General features: G+C 43.9%; 1 protein-coding gene across 2 annotated transcripts in view; it reads right to left on the reverse strand.

Moving 5' to 3' along the window:
- The window catches only part of RGL1 (ral guanine nucleotide dissociation stimulator-like 1), a 210,674-nt gene that overhangs the window by 45,713 nt on the left and 145,738 nt on the right, over positions 1 to 19,223 (reverse strand). For both annotated transcript variants that reach the window (XM_006772955.2, XM_006772956.2), the window contains one exon: positions 11,483 to 11,560. In XM_006772955.2, the coding sequence (XP_006773018.1) occupies positions 11,483 to 11,560 (78 nt within the window). The remainder of the gene's footprint in view (positions 1 to 11,482; positions 11,561 to 19,223) is intronic.

Genomic DNA, 19,223 nt, shown 5'->3' on the forward strand with positions numbered 1-19,223 from the left:
ATCTGAAATCAATAAAAGTATTTAAAAAAAAAAAGAAATAGAGGGGAAGTATGAATCACAATGAGATTTGCTATACTTATTTGATTTCTTAGCCAAACAGACATCAATCACATTTAGTAATTGATGGTTGGAAGCTAAGAGATGACTAGATGACTTAGCTGAGAGTTGCAAGGAAATAGTACAAAATTTTAGCCACATCCAGGGGTCTTCACTGCGGAGTAACGGAGCTGAGGTGAGCATTTAGGCTGCTATTATGCCCAAACCATAGATTTTTAATGCATAGAGATTATTTTTAGGTAAATGTGTTAAATCATATTAAAAATCCCATCAGTAGTAAAATACTCTAGAATTGGTAAAATGTTTAATAAAAACTTTTTTAGAAATGAAGTCATCTCTCTCATGATTTGTATGAAACCTCCAAGCCAAGAAATGGGATTACCACACAAAAGGAATAACTGTCTATTTAGAGCTCTTTTCTCTCCCCAGAAATCTGTTTAAGATAATAATTTATTGTTACTTAATCATCAGCAGAAGATAAGACATGAAACTATTTTTCAAAAGCAGCACAATGTTTTTCTATTTTAGGACATTCTCCCAGAACTGGACCTTTTCCTAATGTTGATAATGAAGAGGTAAGAAGATCTACACGGCATGCGACCCTGCCAAGCCCTGAGGGTGGGAGCCAATGCACTTGGCCCTTCAGGGGAAAAGAGCAAAGTAACCTTGAGACTGACTCTGAGTGGGACCTTCCGCCTTGTTCTCCTAGTCACAGAACAGTCTTCGGGTTTCAGGGGCATTGCCAGATAGAGGCTGCCTCTGAGACCCCAGCTAGATAGTTTTCTGATGAGAAAGAACAAGGGAAGGGACAGAGATTTTATTTCTTTTTTCTTTTTTCTGAAAAAGCCTGGAGTGGATGGAAACATTATTATCTGAACTTGTCAAGGTCATTTTGCAACGCCTTCTTGTACTTTCCATGGTTCATTTTGGTACTGGTGGTGAGTAGGGATTAGAATACTGGGAAGGAAAGTGAAAGAGGAATTAAGAGAGGCCCCAGAGAAATAAAAGCAAACAAAGCCAGAGTGAGAGCTAAGCACCAGAAGGCAAGTACAGGGTGCAAAGCCAGTGAGGGGCTGTGGGCAGTTGAAGAAGAGACAAAGTTCCATGGCAAGAAGAAGGGAGATGAGGGTGGTGATGGGAAGGACATGCAGAAATACCAGTAAGTAGAGTGGAAAGGGCGGAGAAGAGGAGGAGGTGAGCCCAAAGCCAGCTACCCAAAGTCAAGGGTGTTTACCCAAACTACATGTGCAGGCCTTCGCATCTGGAGGTAAATTTACAGAAACTGAAGAAAATTGTTGTGCATAGTCTTAACCCCGTGTCACCAAACCCTATGTACTGTGTCAGTGAGTGACTGCATTCTATTGGAAAAGGAAGAAAGCTAACGGGCTCCTAATGCCCACTTTTCATGAGCAGCTAAGCACAGCTAAGTCTCTGGAGTGAGGATGGCTGGAATCCTGGTTCCATGGCTTACTAGCTGTAACCTAAGTAACCTCTCTGTGCCTCAGCTTCCTACTGTGTAAAATGGGATAATAACAGATCCCTCTTCACAGAGTTGTTGGGAGGCCTAGAAGATACGGTACATGTGAAGTGTTTAGACTAGTGCCTGCCCTAGGACATAGTGAGTGCTCAAAAAATATTAGCTATATGTATTACTTTAAACAAGAAGTGAAGTCTGTAAGGCTAGGACTAAAGGCAAAAGGAACTACATACATGCACCAAACTGTAGTTGATGAAAGCTGTTTCCTACTGCATGAGTTAACAACTCTGATACTGCTGGGTATGTATACTGGGATTTGAACAGTTAAATAAATGAATGGCAGATGGGAGAAGCCAGCTTTCTCACTTTGGAGAGGGAATTTACAAATAAGCAAGGGGAGGAAGCTAGAATAAGCCATGTGGTCATGGACTAGAGTCGGAGACATGAGTAAGAGCTCATGTTTAACTGAATATGGATGCTGATGGCTGCACACAGAAATATTGATAATATGTGTATTTACGTAATTAGTACACACATATATTCCCTAGCCCTGTCAGCTGCGAGGGCCTAAAATGGGTGACACCCTAGTAGCAATGAGCACACAGAGCACCCAGAATGTGGTTTCTTATTTCTCTTTTTTAAAGACTTTTTTTTACTGATTCTCAGATAGAGAGGAAGGGAGGAGATAGAGAGAAACATCAATGTGAGAGGGAGACATTGATTGACTGCCTCCTGCACACCCCTACCAGGAAATGAGCCTGCAACCCGGCCATGGGACCATGGATTCAAACTGGCAACCTTTGTGTGATGGGACCATGCCCAACCAACTGAGCCACACCAGCCAGGGCCAGATCATGGCTTCTAATACCATTCTCCAATCAAAGCAACTAGGTCTCCTTGAAGAAATGGCTAATTCCAGGCCTGGGATAGAAAAAATGTAAGATGAGCCTAGAGCATATTGCAGTGCCATAAAGGAAGGAAGGACTCAAAATCACATGAAATAGCTTTCACGAAGCCCAGCAAAATAACAGAGTAAAGGAACCCACAATGACAGGAGCATTTCAAAGCAACACAGGAGTCAACCAAAGACTTCTTGCGGCCGGTTTGACATGCTTATCTAAGAGCTAAAGCTGGAACAATCTGAGCAACAAAATGAATAAAGCAGCATTGTATTATAACCCAAATATAAAATAAATATCTACGAGTCCACACGGATCTAAATAAATGATTGAATAAATTAATAAATGGGGAAGACAAACCTCCCACGCAGAAGTTTTCCGAATAAATTATACACTTTGCCCTAAAACAGGAAGTACAACTTCCTACTCTTTAAATGTGGGCTGTGCACAGTGGCTTCCTTCCAAACCACGTAGTATGGAAAGGACGGGAAAAAGATGTTTTCCGTAGAGAAATTTGAAAAATACTACTTCAACCAGGTGATCAAGGCCAAAATCAGCAGTCATAAATCATGCTGATAGCCCCGTGACCACGCCGATCTTCAGTGGCATGGGGAATTGTAATTTGACGTAGGCCTGGAGGAAGAAGAGAGCTGGAATATTTGTAAAAAGCAATATGATACTCCCCCTGCTTTATTTAAGTATTGTGTCAAAATACACAAAACTTGTTTTTGAAACTCTTAAAAAAATCATGCTGATAGCCTGTATGCTTGATATCTTGTGATGAGAACAGCATTTTATCTCTGTTATTTCTTTCAAAGCCTCATAAACTCAGTCTAGTAATGAGAAAATTGTCCATCTAAGTGTGATAACAAGAAAACAAAGAGGCATCCTATAATACACTTGACCAGTGCTTATCAGAACCATTAGGTCATCAAAAACAAGAAAAGCTGAGAAACTATCAGGGCCAAGAAGAACCTAGGGCAGTGATGGCGAACCTATGACACACATGTCAGAGGTGACACGCGAATTCATTTTTTTGGTTGATTTTTCTTTGTTAAATGGCATTTAAATATATAAAATAAATATCAAAAATATAAGTCTTTGTTTTAATATGGTTGCAAATATCAAAAAATTTCTATATGTGACACGGCACCAGAGTTTAGTTAGGGTTTTTCAAAATGCTGACACACCGAGCTCAAAAGGTTCGCCAACACTGGCCGAGGGAGACATGACGACTAAATGTAATGTGGTGTCTGGATGGGATCTGGGAACAGGAAAAGGACATTTGGTAAAAAGTAAGGAAATTTGAATCAAATATGGGCTGTAGCTAATCGTGTGTCAATATTGGTTCACTTATTATAATAAACGAACTATACTGACGTAAGAACAACAGGGGAAACTGTCGGGGAGGCATATAGGAACAGTGCTATCTGCTCAAATTTTATATAAATCTGTTGTAAAAAAACAACAACAACGTCTTAATTTTAAAAAATGGATGAACAAGAGGGTCCAACCTACGTACTTATGAGAAATATTCCCATTTTCACCACAGGGAAAGACATAGAGACCACAGAGCATAGAGGTTAAGGCCTGGGTTAAATCCCAGATCTTTCACTTATTCACTGTATGACCTTCGACGTATGTGCTCCTTAAATTCTCTATATCTCAGACTCCTCATCTGTAAAATGGGACTATTAATATATACATAGAGTTATGATGGGACTATTAAAGGATATACAGAACTTAACAGAGTGACTATTCCTACTAAGTAGCCAATGAACTCTAGCTATTATTATTAGAAAGGGATATTGCCAACTCACCAAAATTATTTTTCTGGGATCTCAATAACTCAATATTCTCCAATTCTGCACAGTCTGAGAAGGGAGTTTTTATGTTGTGTATAGGCCTCTAATGAAAAACTTGCTGAGGCCTTCTATAGTTTTCACATTAGAATGGAATTTCCATTGGCAGTGACAGATGCTACCGGCACCAGGAACAGGAAGCAGGCACTCGGACTGATGGCCTGACCAACCTGGGCTTCCTTCTTTTTTCCTCACATCCTGCAACCCATCTCCTCCCCAGGAAACAAGCCTAACTTCCACATTCCTAACAGCTGTTTGGAGTCCTTTCTCAGGGTGTCCATTCAATAATGAAGCCCAGCAAAATGACAGAGAGGAAAGGAAATAATCCCAAATGGAAAGATTTCTGAATGCCAACAAGCTAAAACATTAGTCACAATAGTGATACTGTAACCTAGTTCTTCATGCACTTCTGCCTGTGGCCCTATTACTATGACACAGGCAAACGCAGGGGCGGGGGAGTGGTGGGGGTGAATGTTGAGCACTTGAGATCCCAATGCCCCTTCTCAAAATGGCAAGCCCCAGAGCTAAATGGTGAGAAGCCCAGGTCTTGGAGTCAGCTGGACCTGAGTCCAAACACCAGACCTCTCTCTGAACCAGCTGCCTGACCTTAGTCCAAGCACATAACTTTTCTGAAGCCTCAGTTTCCACCCTGGGAGATGCGGACAGTATTGCACAGCCTACCTCTGATGGTGGGGAGGACAAGGGCCCAGCGGAATGCCCTCCGGAGTGAGCACAGCAGACTAGCCTGTGGCAGTGATCAGCACGGGGATGTGGTTACCATTGCTCCCAGCATCTAGGAGCTGGAGGGGGAACCAAGTGACAGACTGGCCGTGAGGTCTGTGGACCTTTCTCTAACCTGTCGGAAACCCTAGGAGAGTCTCAGATGACTGTTTTGCCATCTTTTTGTGTCACACATTATCAATGTTGTCATATTCCTTATTTGTTCAAAAAGTAATTACTGCTTAGAAGCCCACTCTCTTCCCTTAAATGCACAATTTTGATTCAAGATTTCAATGACTTTTAAAACTTTAATTTCTATGTTTCTTTTTCCAGTATGGACGTTTGAAAGACAATGCCAGGCTCTTTTATGTGGCATATTACTTCTCCATTTCTTTTTTTGTTTTTGTTTTTTAACTTTTATTTTTTAAAAGTATTTCTTTCACATTATAGCCTTTAATTTCTCTAAATTTGGAGTTTTACATCATCTTTTTGCTCTGTTGTTCACCCTTCTTTCTTTTCCTCATTTTTGTTACAACTTCTCAGATTAATTTCAATCGCCTTCTCAGGGTATGCGAATTTGCTGGAATGAATATGGGGAAGATTTTTAAATACTTTCCACTGCAAAGTTTCCCAGGAGTTAAAGAATCACAGCCAACTTTCTTTAGCTCATCTCCTTTTTCTTTAAAGTGTCTCCAATGTCTTGGATAACTACTATTTATGCGATTCTTTACCAGTGACTAAACTCTGGTGTCATGTTTACCGATGCTGGGAAAAGATAAGAAGAATGACATTCCCATCGCATCATCTGGACGTGTGGAGATGAGAGCAGCACGATTTCAACAGTGTTAGGATCTGCTACGGTGAAGAGCTTGGGAAAACAAAACATGGCGGTCCAGAGGGAGGTGAGGAGAGTCCATCAAAGAGGATACAGAAGCGACTTCAACAGTGGTTGTTAAAGAAAGGGAAGAAAATAACCTCATTTCCCGAGGCGGTTTAAACCTCTCTGAATGACGTTATGGCTATATGTAGTCTAATCTCAACTCCATTTCAGAGCGTGAAGGTGAGGGGTGTCCGGCTCTGCATGGAGAACACCTCTCTACAGTCTCTTCACTCCTGAATTCGATAACTGCAAGGAGTCTGCACTAGGGAAAGTTTCCTTTTCCCATGGGCTTGATGTTATTAGTCTACATAGACGGCACGTTATCACGTAAACTGTCAGCGGTAAGGAGGGAAAGGGCACAGGTAGAATGAGTGTGGGCAGAGGTTTCCTTCTGCCACAGAAAGTGAGTTTCCTGATTTCCAAATAGTGGCAACTCGGGGAATGTAGACATAAACACAGTAGGTATTAGATCATCAGTTCAACGCAAACGTCAGAAATCAATGGGCGGCAAAGATCCCAAGGTCTAGAAGCCTTGGGAGATGAACTCCTTTGCAATGGAAGGGGTGCTTGTTTTGGCCAGATGACTTCAAAGGCTTCCGGTACTGCACGAAGCCGAGCGGGGCACACTCGGGCTGGGATTACAGGTGGGAGCTGGCACAATCGAGTCTTTCTGAAGTGCACGAAGAACACCAGTCGCCTGTGGTCCGAGACACCAGAAACCAATCTTTCATCCTGTTTCATCTGTACTTCCTCGTTTTCCTTCTTTTAATTCTTTTATCCTCTGGGAGGTTGATTAGATCCATATTTAGAAACACAGGAAAGAGAAGCTCCATGCTTTCCAGCAAAAAAATGAAAAACCAAACAATGATTGAACACTTTTCTGTTCATGGTTAAACCCAGCAGTGATTCCCCATCCCTAAAACTCTCCAAGACTGAGGGAAACTGCCCTAAAGCAGGATGTTTACTTCTTCCTGTGTCTGTTTCCCACCTGAAATCACAAGAAGACAGATTCCCAGCAAAGGAAAACAATGGGCATTTTGCCACTCCTTGTCTTACCCACAATGCCACGCTTCAGCTCAGCTCTTTATTAATAACCACAGTAAGTAGTTGTGATGCCACAATGAATAACAAGCCAATCAAGGATGCTGTTTATTTTTTCTTCCTATTTTATCAAAACTGGCTGCATGGTCTTCTCAACAGAGAGAAGCAGGTAAGGGTACCTTTCAAAAATTCAATATACTGCCCTAGTCAGCTTGGCTCAGTGGATAGAGCGTCAGCCTGTGGACTGAAAGGCTGCGGGTTCGATTCTGGTCAAGGGCATATGCCTGGGCTGTGGGCTCGGTTCCCAGCTGGAGGGCGTGCAGGAGGCAGGCAATCAATGATTCTCTCTCATAATTGATGTTTCTATCTCTCTCTCCTTCTCCCTTCCTCTCTTAAATCAATAAAAATATATATTTTAAAAACATTCAATATACTATTTGAACCACATCTCTGTTTCTGATATTCATTTTAATTTTAAGAAAGATAAAGAGAAAGCTAAATAAATTTGATCCTAGCTATCATTAAACCTGAAAGGACCTCAGAGCTCACATATTCCAAGCATTCATGTTTCAGGTAAAGAACCGAAACTGAGAAAGGTAAAGGGACCAGGTCACATGGCTGGTCACTGACAGAGTAATTGGGGGGGGGGGGGGCAGGGAGCTCAAATCTGAGTTCTCCAGGCTCCTTAGCCAGAGCCCCTAACCTTCCACCTTCCTTGAGGCTGGCACCTGGGCCACCTCAGCATTTGCTTCTCCCAATTACAAGAAGGGATATGAACAAATAAATTGCCAAATAAACATGGTCCTAATTTTACATAGATTTATATACTCAAGATGGTAGCCTCATCACCATATAGCAGGATTTCTTCCCTAGGCACTTTGGACACATAGGGTCACATAATTCACTAGTGCACTGTAGAATGTTCCCTAGCATTCCTGGCCTCCACCCTCAAGATGCCAATAGTGGCTCCCCATGGACCTGAAACCAAAATTTCTCCAGATATTGCCAATGTCCTCTGAGGACAAAATTGCCCATTGAGAACTCCCATATTGTCCTGGTTCCTGCACACCCATCAGCCACCAGGAAGCCTTTGGTCTTCAGATGCCGGAGCTCTGGGTGATGCAGGCGCTTTCAGTATGCCACCTATGGATGGCGAGGGCAGGCCCCTGACTTCCTCTCAGAAAGACAGAACAGTGACCCCATCCAGTCACAGAATGATCAGGACAGAGTACGTTTAGAAAAAGAGAGCAAAATGGTAAGGGTGAAAATAATAAAAGGAGAACTGGGAGGAAGAAGAACAGTAAGAAACAGCGGGAAGGGAAGTGGAAGGAAGAGAGAGGTCAGCAGACAGAGGGGTTTCAGAGTGCTTGCAGGACAGAGCAACCTGTGAAAAGAGAAAGGGGCATATTTCATCAGGCCTGATTTTCTAAAAAGGCAACTCAGTCTGAGATAAAGGGCCAAGAACTTTCCAGCAATTCATTGTGAGGCTTTAGGGAAGGACCATTGTGGCCAGATGACGGGCCTCGGGGGAGTCCTATGTGAAGCGCTTTGTAAAGGCCTGAATGCTTAAGACCGAAGCCCTTTAAGACAGCCTACCCTGGAGTGTCACCCACCTCACTGTTCCTGGTACACAATGAAGCTGAATGCCGCTTTCGTTTTATAATAACAAGCCTTTAAAACACGGAGGGTGACTCTTCACAACCAAAGTACAAATCAATTTCTTTAACTACTACTTCCCAGAAACCTATTGAATCTCGAACACCCCCTGGGGAACAGCAAGGCTCTGGGCATTGTACAGACGGTTGATCTTGGAGAGCTCCGGGGACTGGCTGAATGGAAGCTCTAGATCTGACTCAATTCCAAATGAGCGTGGATAGCAACACACTCATTTCTGACTCTGGTCAAGGTAACATTTGGCAATCTGACCACTCAATTCTTACAGTGCCTCTTCTTCTGTACATGCTTAAAAAGACACATCAGAGAAAGGTTCTTCTAAAAAAAAATTACTACGGCAGTTCGTTTTCATGGGTAAACAAAATGAACGACAACAACAAAAACGCCTCTAATCCTATGATTCTCAAACTTTAAAGTGCAGAGGACTCACCTGAGGATGCTGTTAAAATGCACATTCTAATCTAGTGGGGTGGGGCTAGAGATTCTGCATTGCTAACAAGCTCCCAGCCGGTGCTCATATGGCTGGTGGTCGGAGGACCACACTTTGAGTAAGAAGGCACTGAGTGTAATCCATTCTCCAAAATCTTCTCTCTCATAGTATTTCCCTCCTGTACAAATCCTCTTATGACGAATTGAAGCTCTTCATGATATAACCCCAATTTACCTTCAGCTCCACTAACTCCCTTCCCCTAACCCTATGTACTCTGAAGCAGCCACACCAATTAATTCTGTGTTGTTACCTAAAATGTCATGCCCACTGCATGTCCCTGGTATGGCCCCACGGTTCCCTCTGCCTGGATAGCTCTATCACCATAATCTTCACCCTTCCCTCTTAGGACCTAAGTCAAATGTCGCCTCCAAGAAGCATTCCCCAAGCCCTCTAGGAATAAGGCATTCCACTCGCCACATCTTGCACTTGGCATTAAAATATCTACACTGGTGTGTCCTATTTTCTGGAAAGTTATAGCCCATCCAAGAAAAGTATAAAACTACCTGGAGTCTAATTTGGGGGTTTAAAAGAGTTTCTAACTTTCACATCCCTGGCTCCTAAAGAAAGGAGTCCATGGGTTAATCCTCTGAGATAAAAATTCCATAGGATTTTTTGGCCCCAAAATGAGAATTTACTACCAGTGTTCCAGGCACTCTGAGATATATCCCACCTACTTGAGAGTATCACTGAGAGTAGCCCCCACCCCTGCATCGTGGATTTTTCCAGGTTGTCTCCAAGATCATCAGCATAAACGATCTCCCATTATAAAAACAAAACATATACACAATGAAAACACCCTCCCTTGCCCCTAAATGATTCTCCACCCCTTTATAACAAAACTCCAAAAAGTTGTCAAATTCACCATCCCCTCTCCCTCCCCTTCCATCCTCTCTTAAACCACATCTGTGCTAATCAAACAAAAGATCAAAGCATTGCAAAAGCAATAGTCAACTTCCCAGACTCCTCACACTTGATCTACGGGCAGCGCCAGACGCAGCTGGTCACTCCTCACCCTGAAGCCCTTTCTTTGCTTGTCTTCTGGAACCTAACATCTTTCTTCTCCTTCCCCCAGCTGCTCTGTTCCGGGCTCCTCTGCTGGACCCTCTCCTTCCCGAACTCTAAACACTGAAGGGAACCAAGGCTCTGATTCAACATCGCCAGATCAGAAGCGCGTTCTGGTGCCCTCGCTGAATCAAACACCTCATCAGGATCTGGGCCCCTAACCTAACTCATTTGCACTCATTTGCACTTCTCTCTTCTCTAGCTACCCTTCGTCCCCAGGAGGTCACGTGCAATCCCACAGCTTTAAATACCATGGAGAAACTAAGGATGCTCAAATTTATACTTCCAGTCCAGACTTTTCCCTGAAATCTAGACTTCGATGACCTCAAAATGAACATGTCTAGGGTAAGTTACTGACACACACTCCCCACCAGTCCGTCCTGTCTGGTAAAGCTGAGGTTCTGTGCTACAGTTGCCCACACCACAACCCTGGAGGCATCTTGCCTCCTCTTCTTATCTCATAGGCCCCATCCTCTCCACCAGCACATCCTGTCAGCAACACCGTCAGCACTGCAGAAGCTGAGTCCCTCGGCTGTCACCTCAAGTCCACCTACCATCATCCTTTGCCTGGAGCCTTAAAGGCTCCTTGCTGGCATTCTTGCTCCCATCCCCACTGTCATGTCAGAGCCAGAGTAAACCTTTAAAAACCCAAATCAGGCCACAGCACTGGTCTTCTCAAAACCTCTAAACACACATCTTCTTCAGAATAAAACTCAATGTCGTTCCTAAGGCCTTTGAGTCCCCACATGACCCGGGGCTCCTCCTACCTTACAAATCTTATCCCCTAGCAACTGCCCCTTCAAACACTCTGCTCCAGCCTCACTCCCCTCCCCACTGTTTCTTGTACAGTGTTCCTGCCTCATAGCTTTTTCCAGATTCTCTGCCTGCATAGTCACAAAGCCCAGCCTGCACCACACTGAGGACTCTGATCCAACGTCCCCAGACCAGAAAGCGCATTCCTGGTCCAGTGTGAGTCAGATTCCGTCAAGATCTAGACCCCTTACCTCCTTCCTCCCTTTTAGCGTGGATTCTTTGTCTGTCTCTGCTAAAATATAAACTTCATAGAGCTGGGCCTTACTTATTTTGTTCAGGGCTGTATTCCTTAACACAGGGCCTGGCAAACAGTAGGTGCTCAATACGTTTTTACAGGATGAATAAATGAATGTCATTAGAAAGTCAAAAAATAATTCTATGTGCTTATACATTATGGGGGAAAAATGGCAATATTCCAAAGGAATTTTTAGAAAACCCTACTAAACCATATTCGTTCAGACAGTAAGTCTTGACTAAGAGCCTGTAATGCAGAGAAAAGACACTCACTTCCGGATCACTGTCCTGGACTCTGGTGAATTCTGGCTCCCATCTTCTTCACAGTTTGGGCTTGTCAGGTTTCCATACCTTTATGGGTACAAACAAACAAAACCCAGTCAATGGTGCTGGAAGCCACTCTACTCAATTCAACCATGAAAGAACATTCTTTCAGGAATAATTTAGGAAAGAAATATTTATGAAATAGCATCAAAAATGACATTGGATTACTGATATTTACTTAATGGGTCTATTGGCCTATTCTAAATAAAAAAGTGACAATGAATCACCCTACTTAAACTTTCTCTTAGTAGTTAACATTTCTTTGAATTTTTAAAAAATGAAATTAGGCTTTTCCCCTCAGCAGAATAATCAGATGCTACATGACCCTTTGTGAACCTTTTTTTGTTGTTATTAATTCTCACCCGAGAATATTTTTCCATTGATTTTTAGAGAATGGAATGGAGGGGGAGACACACATTGAGAGAGAAACATTGATGTGAGAGAGACACATCAATTGGTTGCCTTCTGCATGCACCCCAACCAGGGCCAGGGATCAAGCTTGTAACTGAGGTATGTGCCCTTGACTGAAATCAAACCCTGGGCCCTTCAGTCCACAGGCTGACACTCTATCCACTGAGCCAAACTGGCTAGGGCCCTTCGTGAACTCTTGAGCACATGACTCGACACCCCCAGCCCTTTACTGCGTCCACCAGCCACGGCCCTGCTGACACAGCTTTCACACGTGCCACAAGTGAGCACAAAGTGACAACCCCACACTGACTGTGGTCTCTTCAAGGATAAGTCCTGTTCGAAAAGAATTATGGACCCTCAAGTGCTGGCTGAGATAGAGACAAGGACCAAAGAGCAGAATTGTTATATCTCAGGAGAGCAGCTGTGGGTACATTGAGGCTGGGCCGACCGAGACACAGCAACTAGGGAAGGGGGCACTGGGCACAATATTTTAGGAAGCAACAGGTGCTTAAATGTTAAAATTTGGCTCAGTACATACTCAAAATTTACTAAATAACTGATCAGTCCCTGGTTAGCTATTCTTCCAACTCTGTATGTAAGCAAGTCTATTTCATACAAATATATCATGTTTTATTTGGTTCAGAATGTACATGTAGTAAGTTTACTTGGAATTCTTCAGGCGCCTTTACATTCACATATAATGCTTACACTATTTCTGTAGTTCATCTTCCCATCAATGACGAATTCAGAGATTCCTTGGAATTTCCCAAGCTGACAGTCTGTGCCAAAGTTTGGATGATAGAAATTCTACAACTGGTGGCTTTACATTTTTAAAGAGCACACTTTTATCTTCTACTAATGGGATTAAAGGCCCCACCACCCTTATGGTTCCTGGTTTCTAGGATTTAAAATCCTTTTAAAAATAAAAATCCACCATCTGGTTTGACCGAATGCCAGTCTGTCTGGTCGGTCTCCTTATCCCCCTATCCCGGTAGGTTCCAGTCTGTGCCCTTAGGCATTAACTGCCGCCTCCCATCCACCTGCTCCTTTTTCGAGCTTGTCAGCCTTATGGACTCCTCGGCCTCCCTGAAATATTTTCCACTGGCCTCCGCCCTCCCTGCTCCTCCTCATGCTGCCCTGCTGCCCTGCACCTGCTACTTAGAGGGCTTCTAGGGCCACCCTTTGCTTTTCCAGAGACAACAACTCAGTCAGATTAAGATTTACTCCGCCCCATGTGAGCAATGCAGGGGTAGATTCCTAGTAAATAAACAGAGTGGAATTTCTGGCTCTCTCCTTGGCCACCACCATAGTGAACTGAGTCCTCCTGTTCTCTCACAATAGGCTTTGGGGTTGACTTAAGTAGGAAGGCTGTGGGGCAGGGTGCAGGGTGCAGCGCGGCTCTGAGAGCTCTTCTTGCCCAACCTCCATTAATTCTCACCCTGGTTATGTCAGAAATATTGCATGTTTTCTCTTCCAACGGGGAGCCACGAGTGAGAGAAGTAAGAAGGAAAAACTCTTTCAAAGAAAAGACGCACATTTTACTGCTCCTGTGATTTCCTCTTCAGAGCTGTTTGTGCTAACAGTTTCCTGATCTTCCTATTCCTTCTGTACTTGAGCTTCTCCAGCTCTGCTGCTCTTTCTCGGCATTTTCCGGACTCAGAGCTGAGATGCTGGCTGGGATGACACCCACACCGACCACAGCTCCGCTCCCAGAGGGACGAGCCCCCGGTGCAGTCAGATGTGTGGAGAAGGACTAAGCAACCCTCCCTGGTGAGCTAAGCTCTCTCTCACGAATTAAGTGAGGACCATTTTCTCAGAATGTGGGCCTAGAGCAGTGACGGCGAACCTTTTGAGCTCGGCGTGTCAGCATTTTGAAAAACCCTAACTTAACTCTGGTGCCGTGTCACATAGAAATTTTTTGATATTTGCAACCATAGTAAAACAAAGACTTATATTTTTGATACTTATTTTATATATTTAAATGCCACTTAACAAAGAAAAATCAACCAAAAAAATGAGTTCGCATGTCAGAGGGGACATAGGTTCACCATCACTGGCCTAGAAGATGATACAGATAGCCCTCCCGGCCACCAGTGTGTCTGCAGATTCATAATCGGGACCCGATGGACTGTCATAATAACTTGGAGGCCAGTAAGAACCAGCAACAATAATGCACGTGTGGCAGAGGAGAAATACTCCCCATGGTCCGGGTGCTCAGTCTTGGAGTTATTAACTCCAAGACATTATTAACTCTTCTCTCCCCAATCCGCCAGGATATCCTTTTGACTCCGCCTGTATAACATGTCCTGAATCTAAACCCTTCTCATCACTTCCAGCCGGCTCAGCCTACCAGCATCTCTGCCCTAGAGCAAGGCAACAGCCACCTAACCAGTCTCCTGGCTTCTGAGCAGCAGCCACGTGATCCCAGTCAGTGTGAACTAGATCGTTTCGGCTCCCATCTCGCTCTGAGAAAAGGCCAGCATCTTACCTGTCCCACCAGGCCCTGAACTACCTGCTCCTGATCGTCTCTGACCATGTCTCCTGCACTCACTCTTCCTCAACCTCACTGGCCTCCTGGCTGCTCCGCCCACCGCCAGGCATCCTCCAGCCTCAGAACCCTGCACTCCCCACTGCCTCGCCCCACACCTCTGCCAACAGCACACTCCCCCAGCTCCTTCAGATCTCTCCTCAAATGTCACTTCATCAGGGAGGCCTTCCCTGACCACCCTATTGAAAACGCAAACCAACTCGAACACCACCACCTTTAACACCTGCTAACATGTGTGATAATCTACTCTTTGGGTTCTTCGTCCATTACAACATAACTCCACGAGAGCAGGATTTTTGTCTCTTCCGCTCACTACTCTTTAGAACTTAAAACAGGCATTCATGCCCTAGCCTGTTTGGCTCAGTGGATAGAGCATGTCGGCCTGGGGACTGAAGGGTCCCAGGCACGTACCTAGGTTGCAGGCTCGATCCCTGGCCCTGGTCAGGGCACATGCAGGAGGCAACTAATCAATGTGTCTCTCTTGCGTACATGTTTCTCTCTCTGTCTCCCCCTTCCTTCCACTCTCTCTTAAAATCAATGGAAAAATATTCTTGGGTGAGGATTAAAAAAAAAAAAACACACACAGGCACCCAGCAGGCCTGATGATGGCTATTTCTTGGGAGTAAATGAGTGGTTCCATGGGGTTCCCTAAGCAGACATGACAATGGACTTTCTAGCTACTAGGTTCTGCAAAGGCCCATCTGCTTACACAAGTGTCTTAGCCTATCTGTGCCTTCATTTCTAAAGGTTTAGGAGCATAAAAAAGCTTTAGGATAGCTGCAACTCTTCCAAAAATATAAAATTAAAATACAAAAGAAATAAAGTTTTAAGATCTTTAAGTTGAGTTCATGAAGGTGTAAGCAATATGAAAATGCAAAAACAAACAAACAAACAAAAAAACACAGAGCAATATATACATACAATTCTACAAAAGAGACCTTTAGAAGTGAAATAAAATTAAAGTGCCTGGGACTTAATGGACTGGGGATTATTTGCCCCTGAACTTTTCTTATCATTAAGGAGAATTAATGCTTTACAGTAAAGAAGCTAGACCAGCTTTGGAATCAAGAACTCTTTAGGGTATTTGAGAGTCAGTTTTACTAGATTAAGGGCATTCCTTTGATGTTTCCTGGACCCTCTCACAGCTTCCCAGCAAAAACCAAAGTCAAGTTCAATTCATTGACTCCAGGGGAGTAAATAAAGGGCGTGTCGATGCGTGTGTTTAATTAATGGCAGTAGAATAGCTACAGACAAACCACCAACAATGTCACCTCTAATTTCTGCAAAGCCTCCCTAGGATCTGAGATCAAAGCTCCAACCTCTTAAGAAGGCTTACCAACGAGAAACTGCCCTTTTTTTAATGGTAACTCATAAAACAAATTAAAACACAAATGGTCAGAATGACTTTTGACATGGTTTTCTCTGTATCACAAGGCGAAAGATAGATTTACAAGTATCTCCTAAAGTACAGCCTTCAGCAATTATTACTGCAGCCTAAAAATTACTAGAAAAAGAAAAAGCCAACATAATGTTTAACTGATTGCTAATATATAAACAGGAAACAGTTTTTTTCCAGAGGGGATGGATGTATTGTTTAGAGCCCATCTGGGCGGATGAAATGTTTAATATGTGTTTGGAGGGAGGACCAGGGATATTTGTGGTTCAAAGAATCTCTAAGATATAACACTGGCCAGGGACAATCTTTCTGGGAGGGGACCTTTCCAACCTTGGCCCCCAAACAGAAACATCTCGGTAACACTAGACCAGGATGGGCGAAGTCCTGAAGAACTTTCCAGGCTCCACTTGATTCTGGCAAGTCATCTAATAATAATAGCAGTTCATAACTGTCAAGAGCTTATTATATGCCAGGCACTGTGCTGAGCACCTGCCATAATTTTTTTCCATTTAATTTTCACAGGAATCTTCTAGGGTGGTATTATTATTATTCCGATTTAGTAGATGAGAAGAGGAGGCCCAGAGAGCTGAAGTAATTTGCCCTTGAAAATACAGCGAATAAGTGGGGCAGGGATTTGAACCGGGATAGCCAGACTTACCAGAATCTGAGTCACTGCCCAACCAGAGAGCTGTGGTTATTGTGTTTGTTTATTCTATGTCTCCCCCCACCAGATTATAAATTCTTTGCGGTTAGAAACATTGAGCTTTTTATTCATTCACTCAGTTATTTATTCTTTCACTCATTTCATCCTCAGCCAATGAATATTTCCTAAGACCCATGTCCAGGTACTATTCTGGGCACTGGAAGTACAGCGGTGAACAAACCAAGGCCCCTATTTTCATGGCGCGTACATTGTAGTGGAGGGAGATAAACGATAAATGATTGTGTGTGTAATTAGTTGACATATGCTAAGTCAGACAGTAGAAGGTGCAGTGGAGAAAAAGAAAACTGGTAAGGATTGGACATGATTGGAGGGTCAGAGGTGGCTGCTTCATAGGAGGTATTCAGCGAAGATCCAATGTGAATGAGACAATTAAGTAAAATGCTCCAGAAGGTGAAGGAGTGGGCTCCAGAGATCCTCGAGGAAGGGAGAGCCAGTGCAAGGGCCTGGCTAAGTGTCCGAGTGGCAAGGCCAATGAGCAAGGAGAGACAGAGTAAGTGAAGGGGGATAAGATGAGCGTGGAGGTGACAGGGACAGATCATGAGGACCTAGTAGGTCACGGTAAGGACTTCGGTTTTACTCTTTTATCTTGCTTACTGCTGTAACCCCTGAGCCTGGACTAGAAGACACTCAGTTAACATTTGCTAAATGAATGAATCGATATCCTCTCCTACCACGAATAAAAGAAAGGCTGGGGAGGGAAGAGAAGGGAAGAAGCTACTTACTGGGGAAGATGAGAGAACAGAGAGGAGGAAGTCCAGGAGAGGGACCTCACAGGAAGCTGCTGACTCAAGGACCTCTGGGAGTCTTTGCTTTCCTAACAAGCCCCAGCCTGTGAACATCTGAGACATTTTTCTTTACCTGACCTGCAAGAACACAGGTCAAGTATGAGAAAAATGTTCAGAAGCTGACCCTGACTCAGGAGAATGACATGGGTGAAATAAAGCCTGCAGATGTTTGGAAACCAAGCCTCGACTAAGACCCATCTGCGTCCCACAGATCAGTGAGGGGCTGTTGTTGTTTCTTATTTATTTAAATATATTTTTATTGATTTCAGAGAGGAAGGAAGAGGGAGAGATAGAAACATCAATGAAGAGAGAGAATCACTGATAGGCTGCCTCCTGCCCACCCCTAACTGGGGATAGAGCCCACAACCCAGGCATGTGCCCTTGACTGGAATTGAACCCGGGACCCTTCAGTCCACAGGCCGACGCTCTATCCACTGAGCCAAACCGGCCAGGGCGTGAGGGGCTGTTTTTAATCACTCTGAGAAAGAGCCTCCATGGCAGGCAGTCTCCACCCAAGTCTGACCTTAGAACTGGGTGTGGCCACCGAACCTACCTTGGAAAGGTCTTGCTACCACTAAGGAGCTGGTTATTCCAGAAGGCAAAGGTCAAAGGCACAGGCAAAAACTCCTTGTTCTCTTGCAAGAAAGGAGGGGCGAGCGACACTGCGCAGAGAACCCCATGGGGTGCTTTCTGCTCATAAGACCTTGTTCTCTAGGCAAAGGTGGCCCATGGTTAGAAAAAGTTGGGAGACCCAGAAAGAGCTGCCCTCCTCCCCTCGGGGCCTTTGTCGTAAAGGGCCCTCCACCTTCCCTGCCCTTCGAGATAATTCTACAGATTATCTCCATAGAAGTCCCAGCAAGTTAAGGCAACATTAACAGCAAAAAGCACCTGTTATTTCAGTTTCACTTGACAGTTACAAAAATGCTATAAAATGTTCTTTGTGAATACAACCTTCACCCAGCCACAACCCACAGCCGCCTAAAGAGGAGACCAAAACAAGATAAAGACTTTATAATGACCATTCATCCAGAGAAAGAAAACAAAAAAAAAGGTGTCTCTTGCTGTAACTTATTTCTCATTCAAATTTAAGGTTATTTCTTAGGTATGATGGCCTCCACACCTTTGCTGTAAGGTTTCTTCTAGTTTCCATTCCAAGCCTTTGTCATCCACGTCTCTTCTCTGGCTGGACTTCTGCCCCCAGAGCACGGTGGCTCATCAGTACCCCTCCCTGCACTGCAGTTCATACCAACACTAAACAGTCAACTGCCATTTCGCCTTGTTAGCACGCTGCAGCACTTCGTGGGGTCACAGGGAAGGATAGCAGGAGACACAGGTTAGGTAGGACTGGGGGCCAGAGGGCAGGCAACACGCTGACAATCACAGAATGTTAACAAGTCAGAATTCTTCTCAGGTTTAAGATGAATTAATGCATTATTATCAAATCAGTCAGGCCTGTGGCTCGGTTTTCCCCAACCACAAAGAGCTGCTAATGAACAGCTCTTCAAGAGCCCTGTGAAATAAGCTATGCAAAATCACATGCACTGCATCTCAGGTTAGATCATGGTACCCGTCACTGCAAGGACGAGTTACTTCCATGCTTAAGAAGACTCAACAAAGCATCACTTTATCTAAACTGGAGCTCACTGGCAACTTTAGCAGAGACCAAAGGCAAAAGAGTTATTTCCCAGGACACGGGGCCTGATGTCATTCTCATTGGTTAAGTTCACACACACAACCCCAAAAAGTTAAAAATGAAATGTCAAGTGAGAGAAAAGTGATTTTAAAAAAAAAAAAGTGCCTGTGATTCAGAGATGTACTTTTTTAAA

This window comes from Myotis davidii, unplaced genomic scaffold (genome assembly GCF_000327345.1).
Source record: "Myotis davidii unplaced genomic scaffold, ASM32734v1 scaffold362, whole genome shotgun sequence".
Lineage (NCBI taxonomy): Eukaryota > Metazoa > Chordata > Mammalia > Chiroptera > Vespertilionidae > Myotis > Myotis davidii.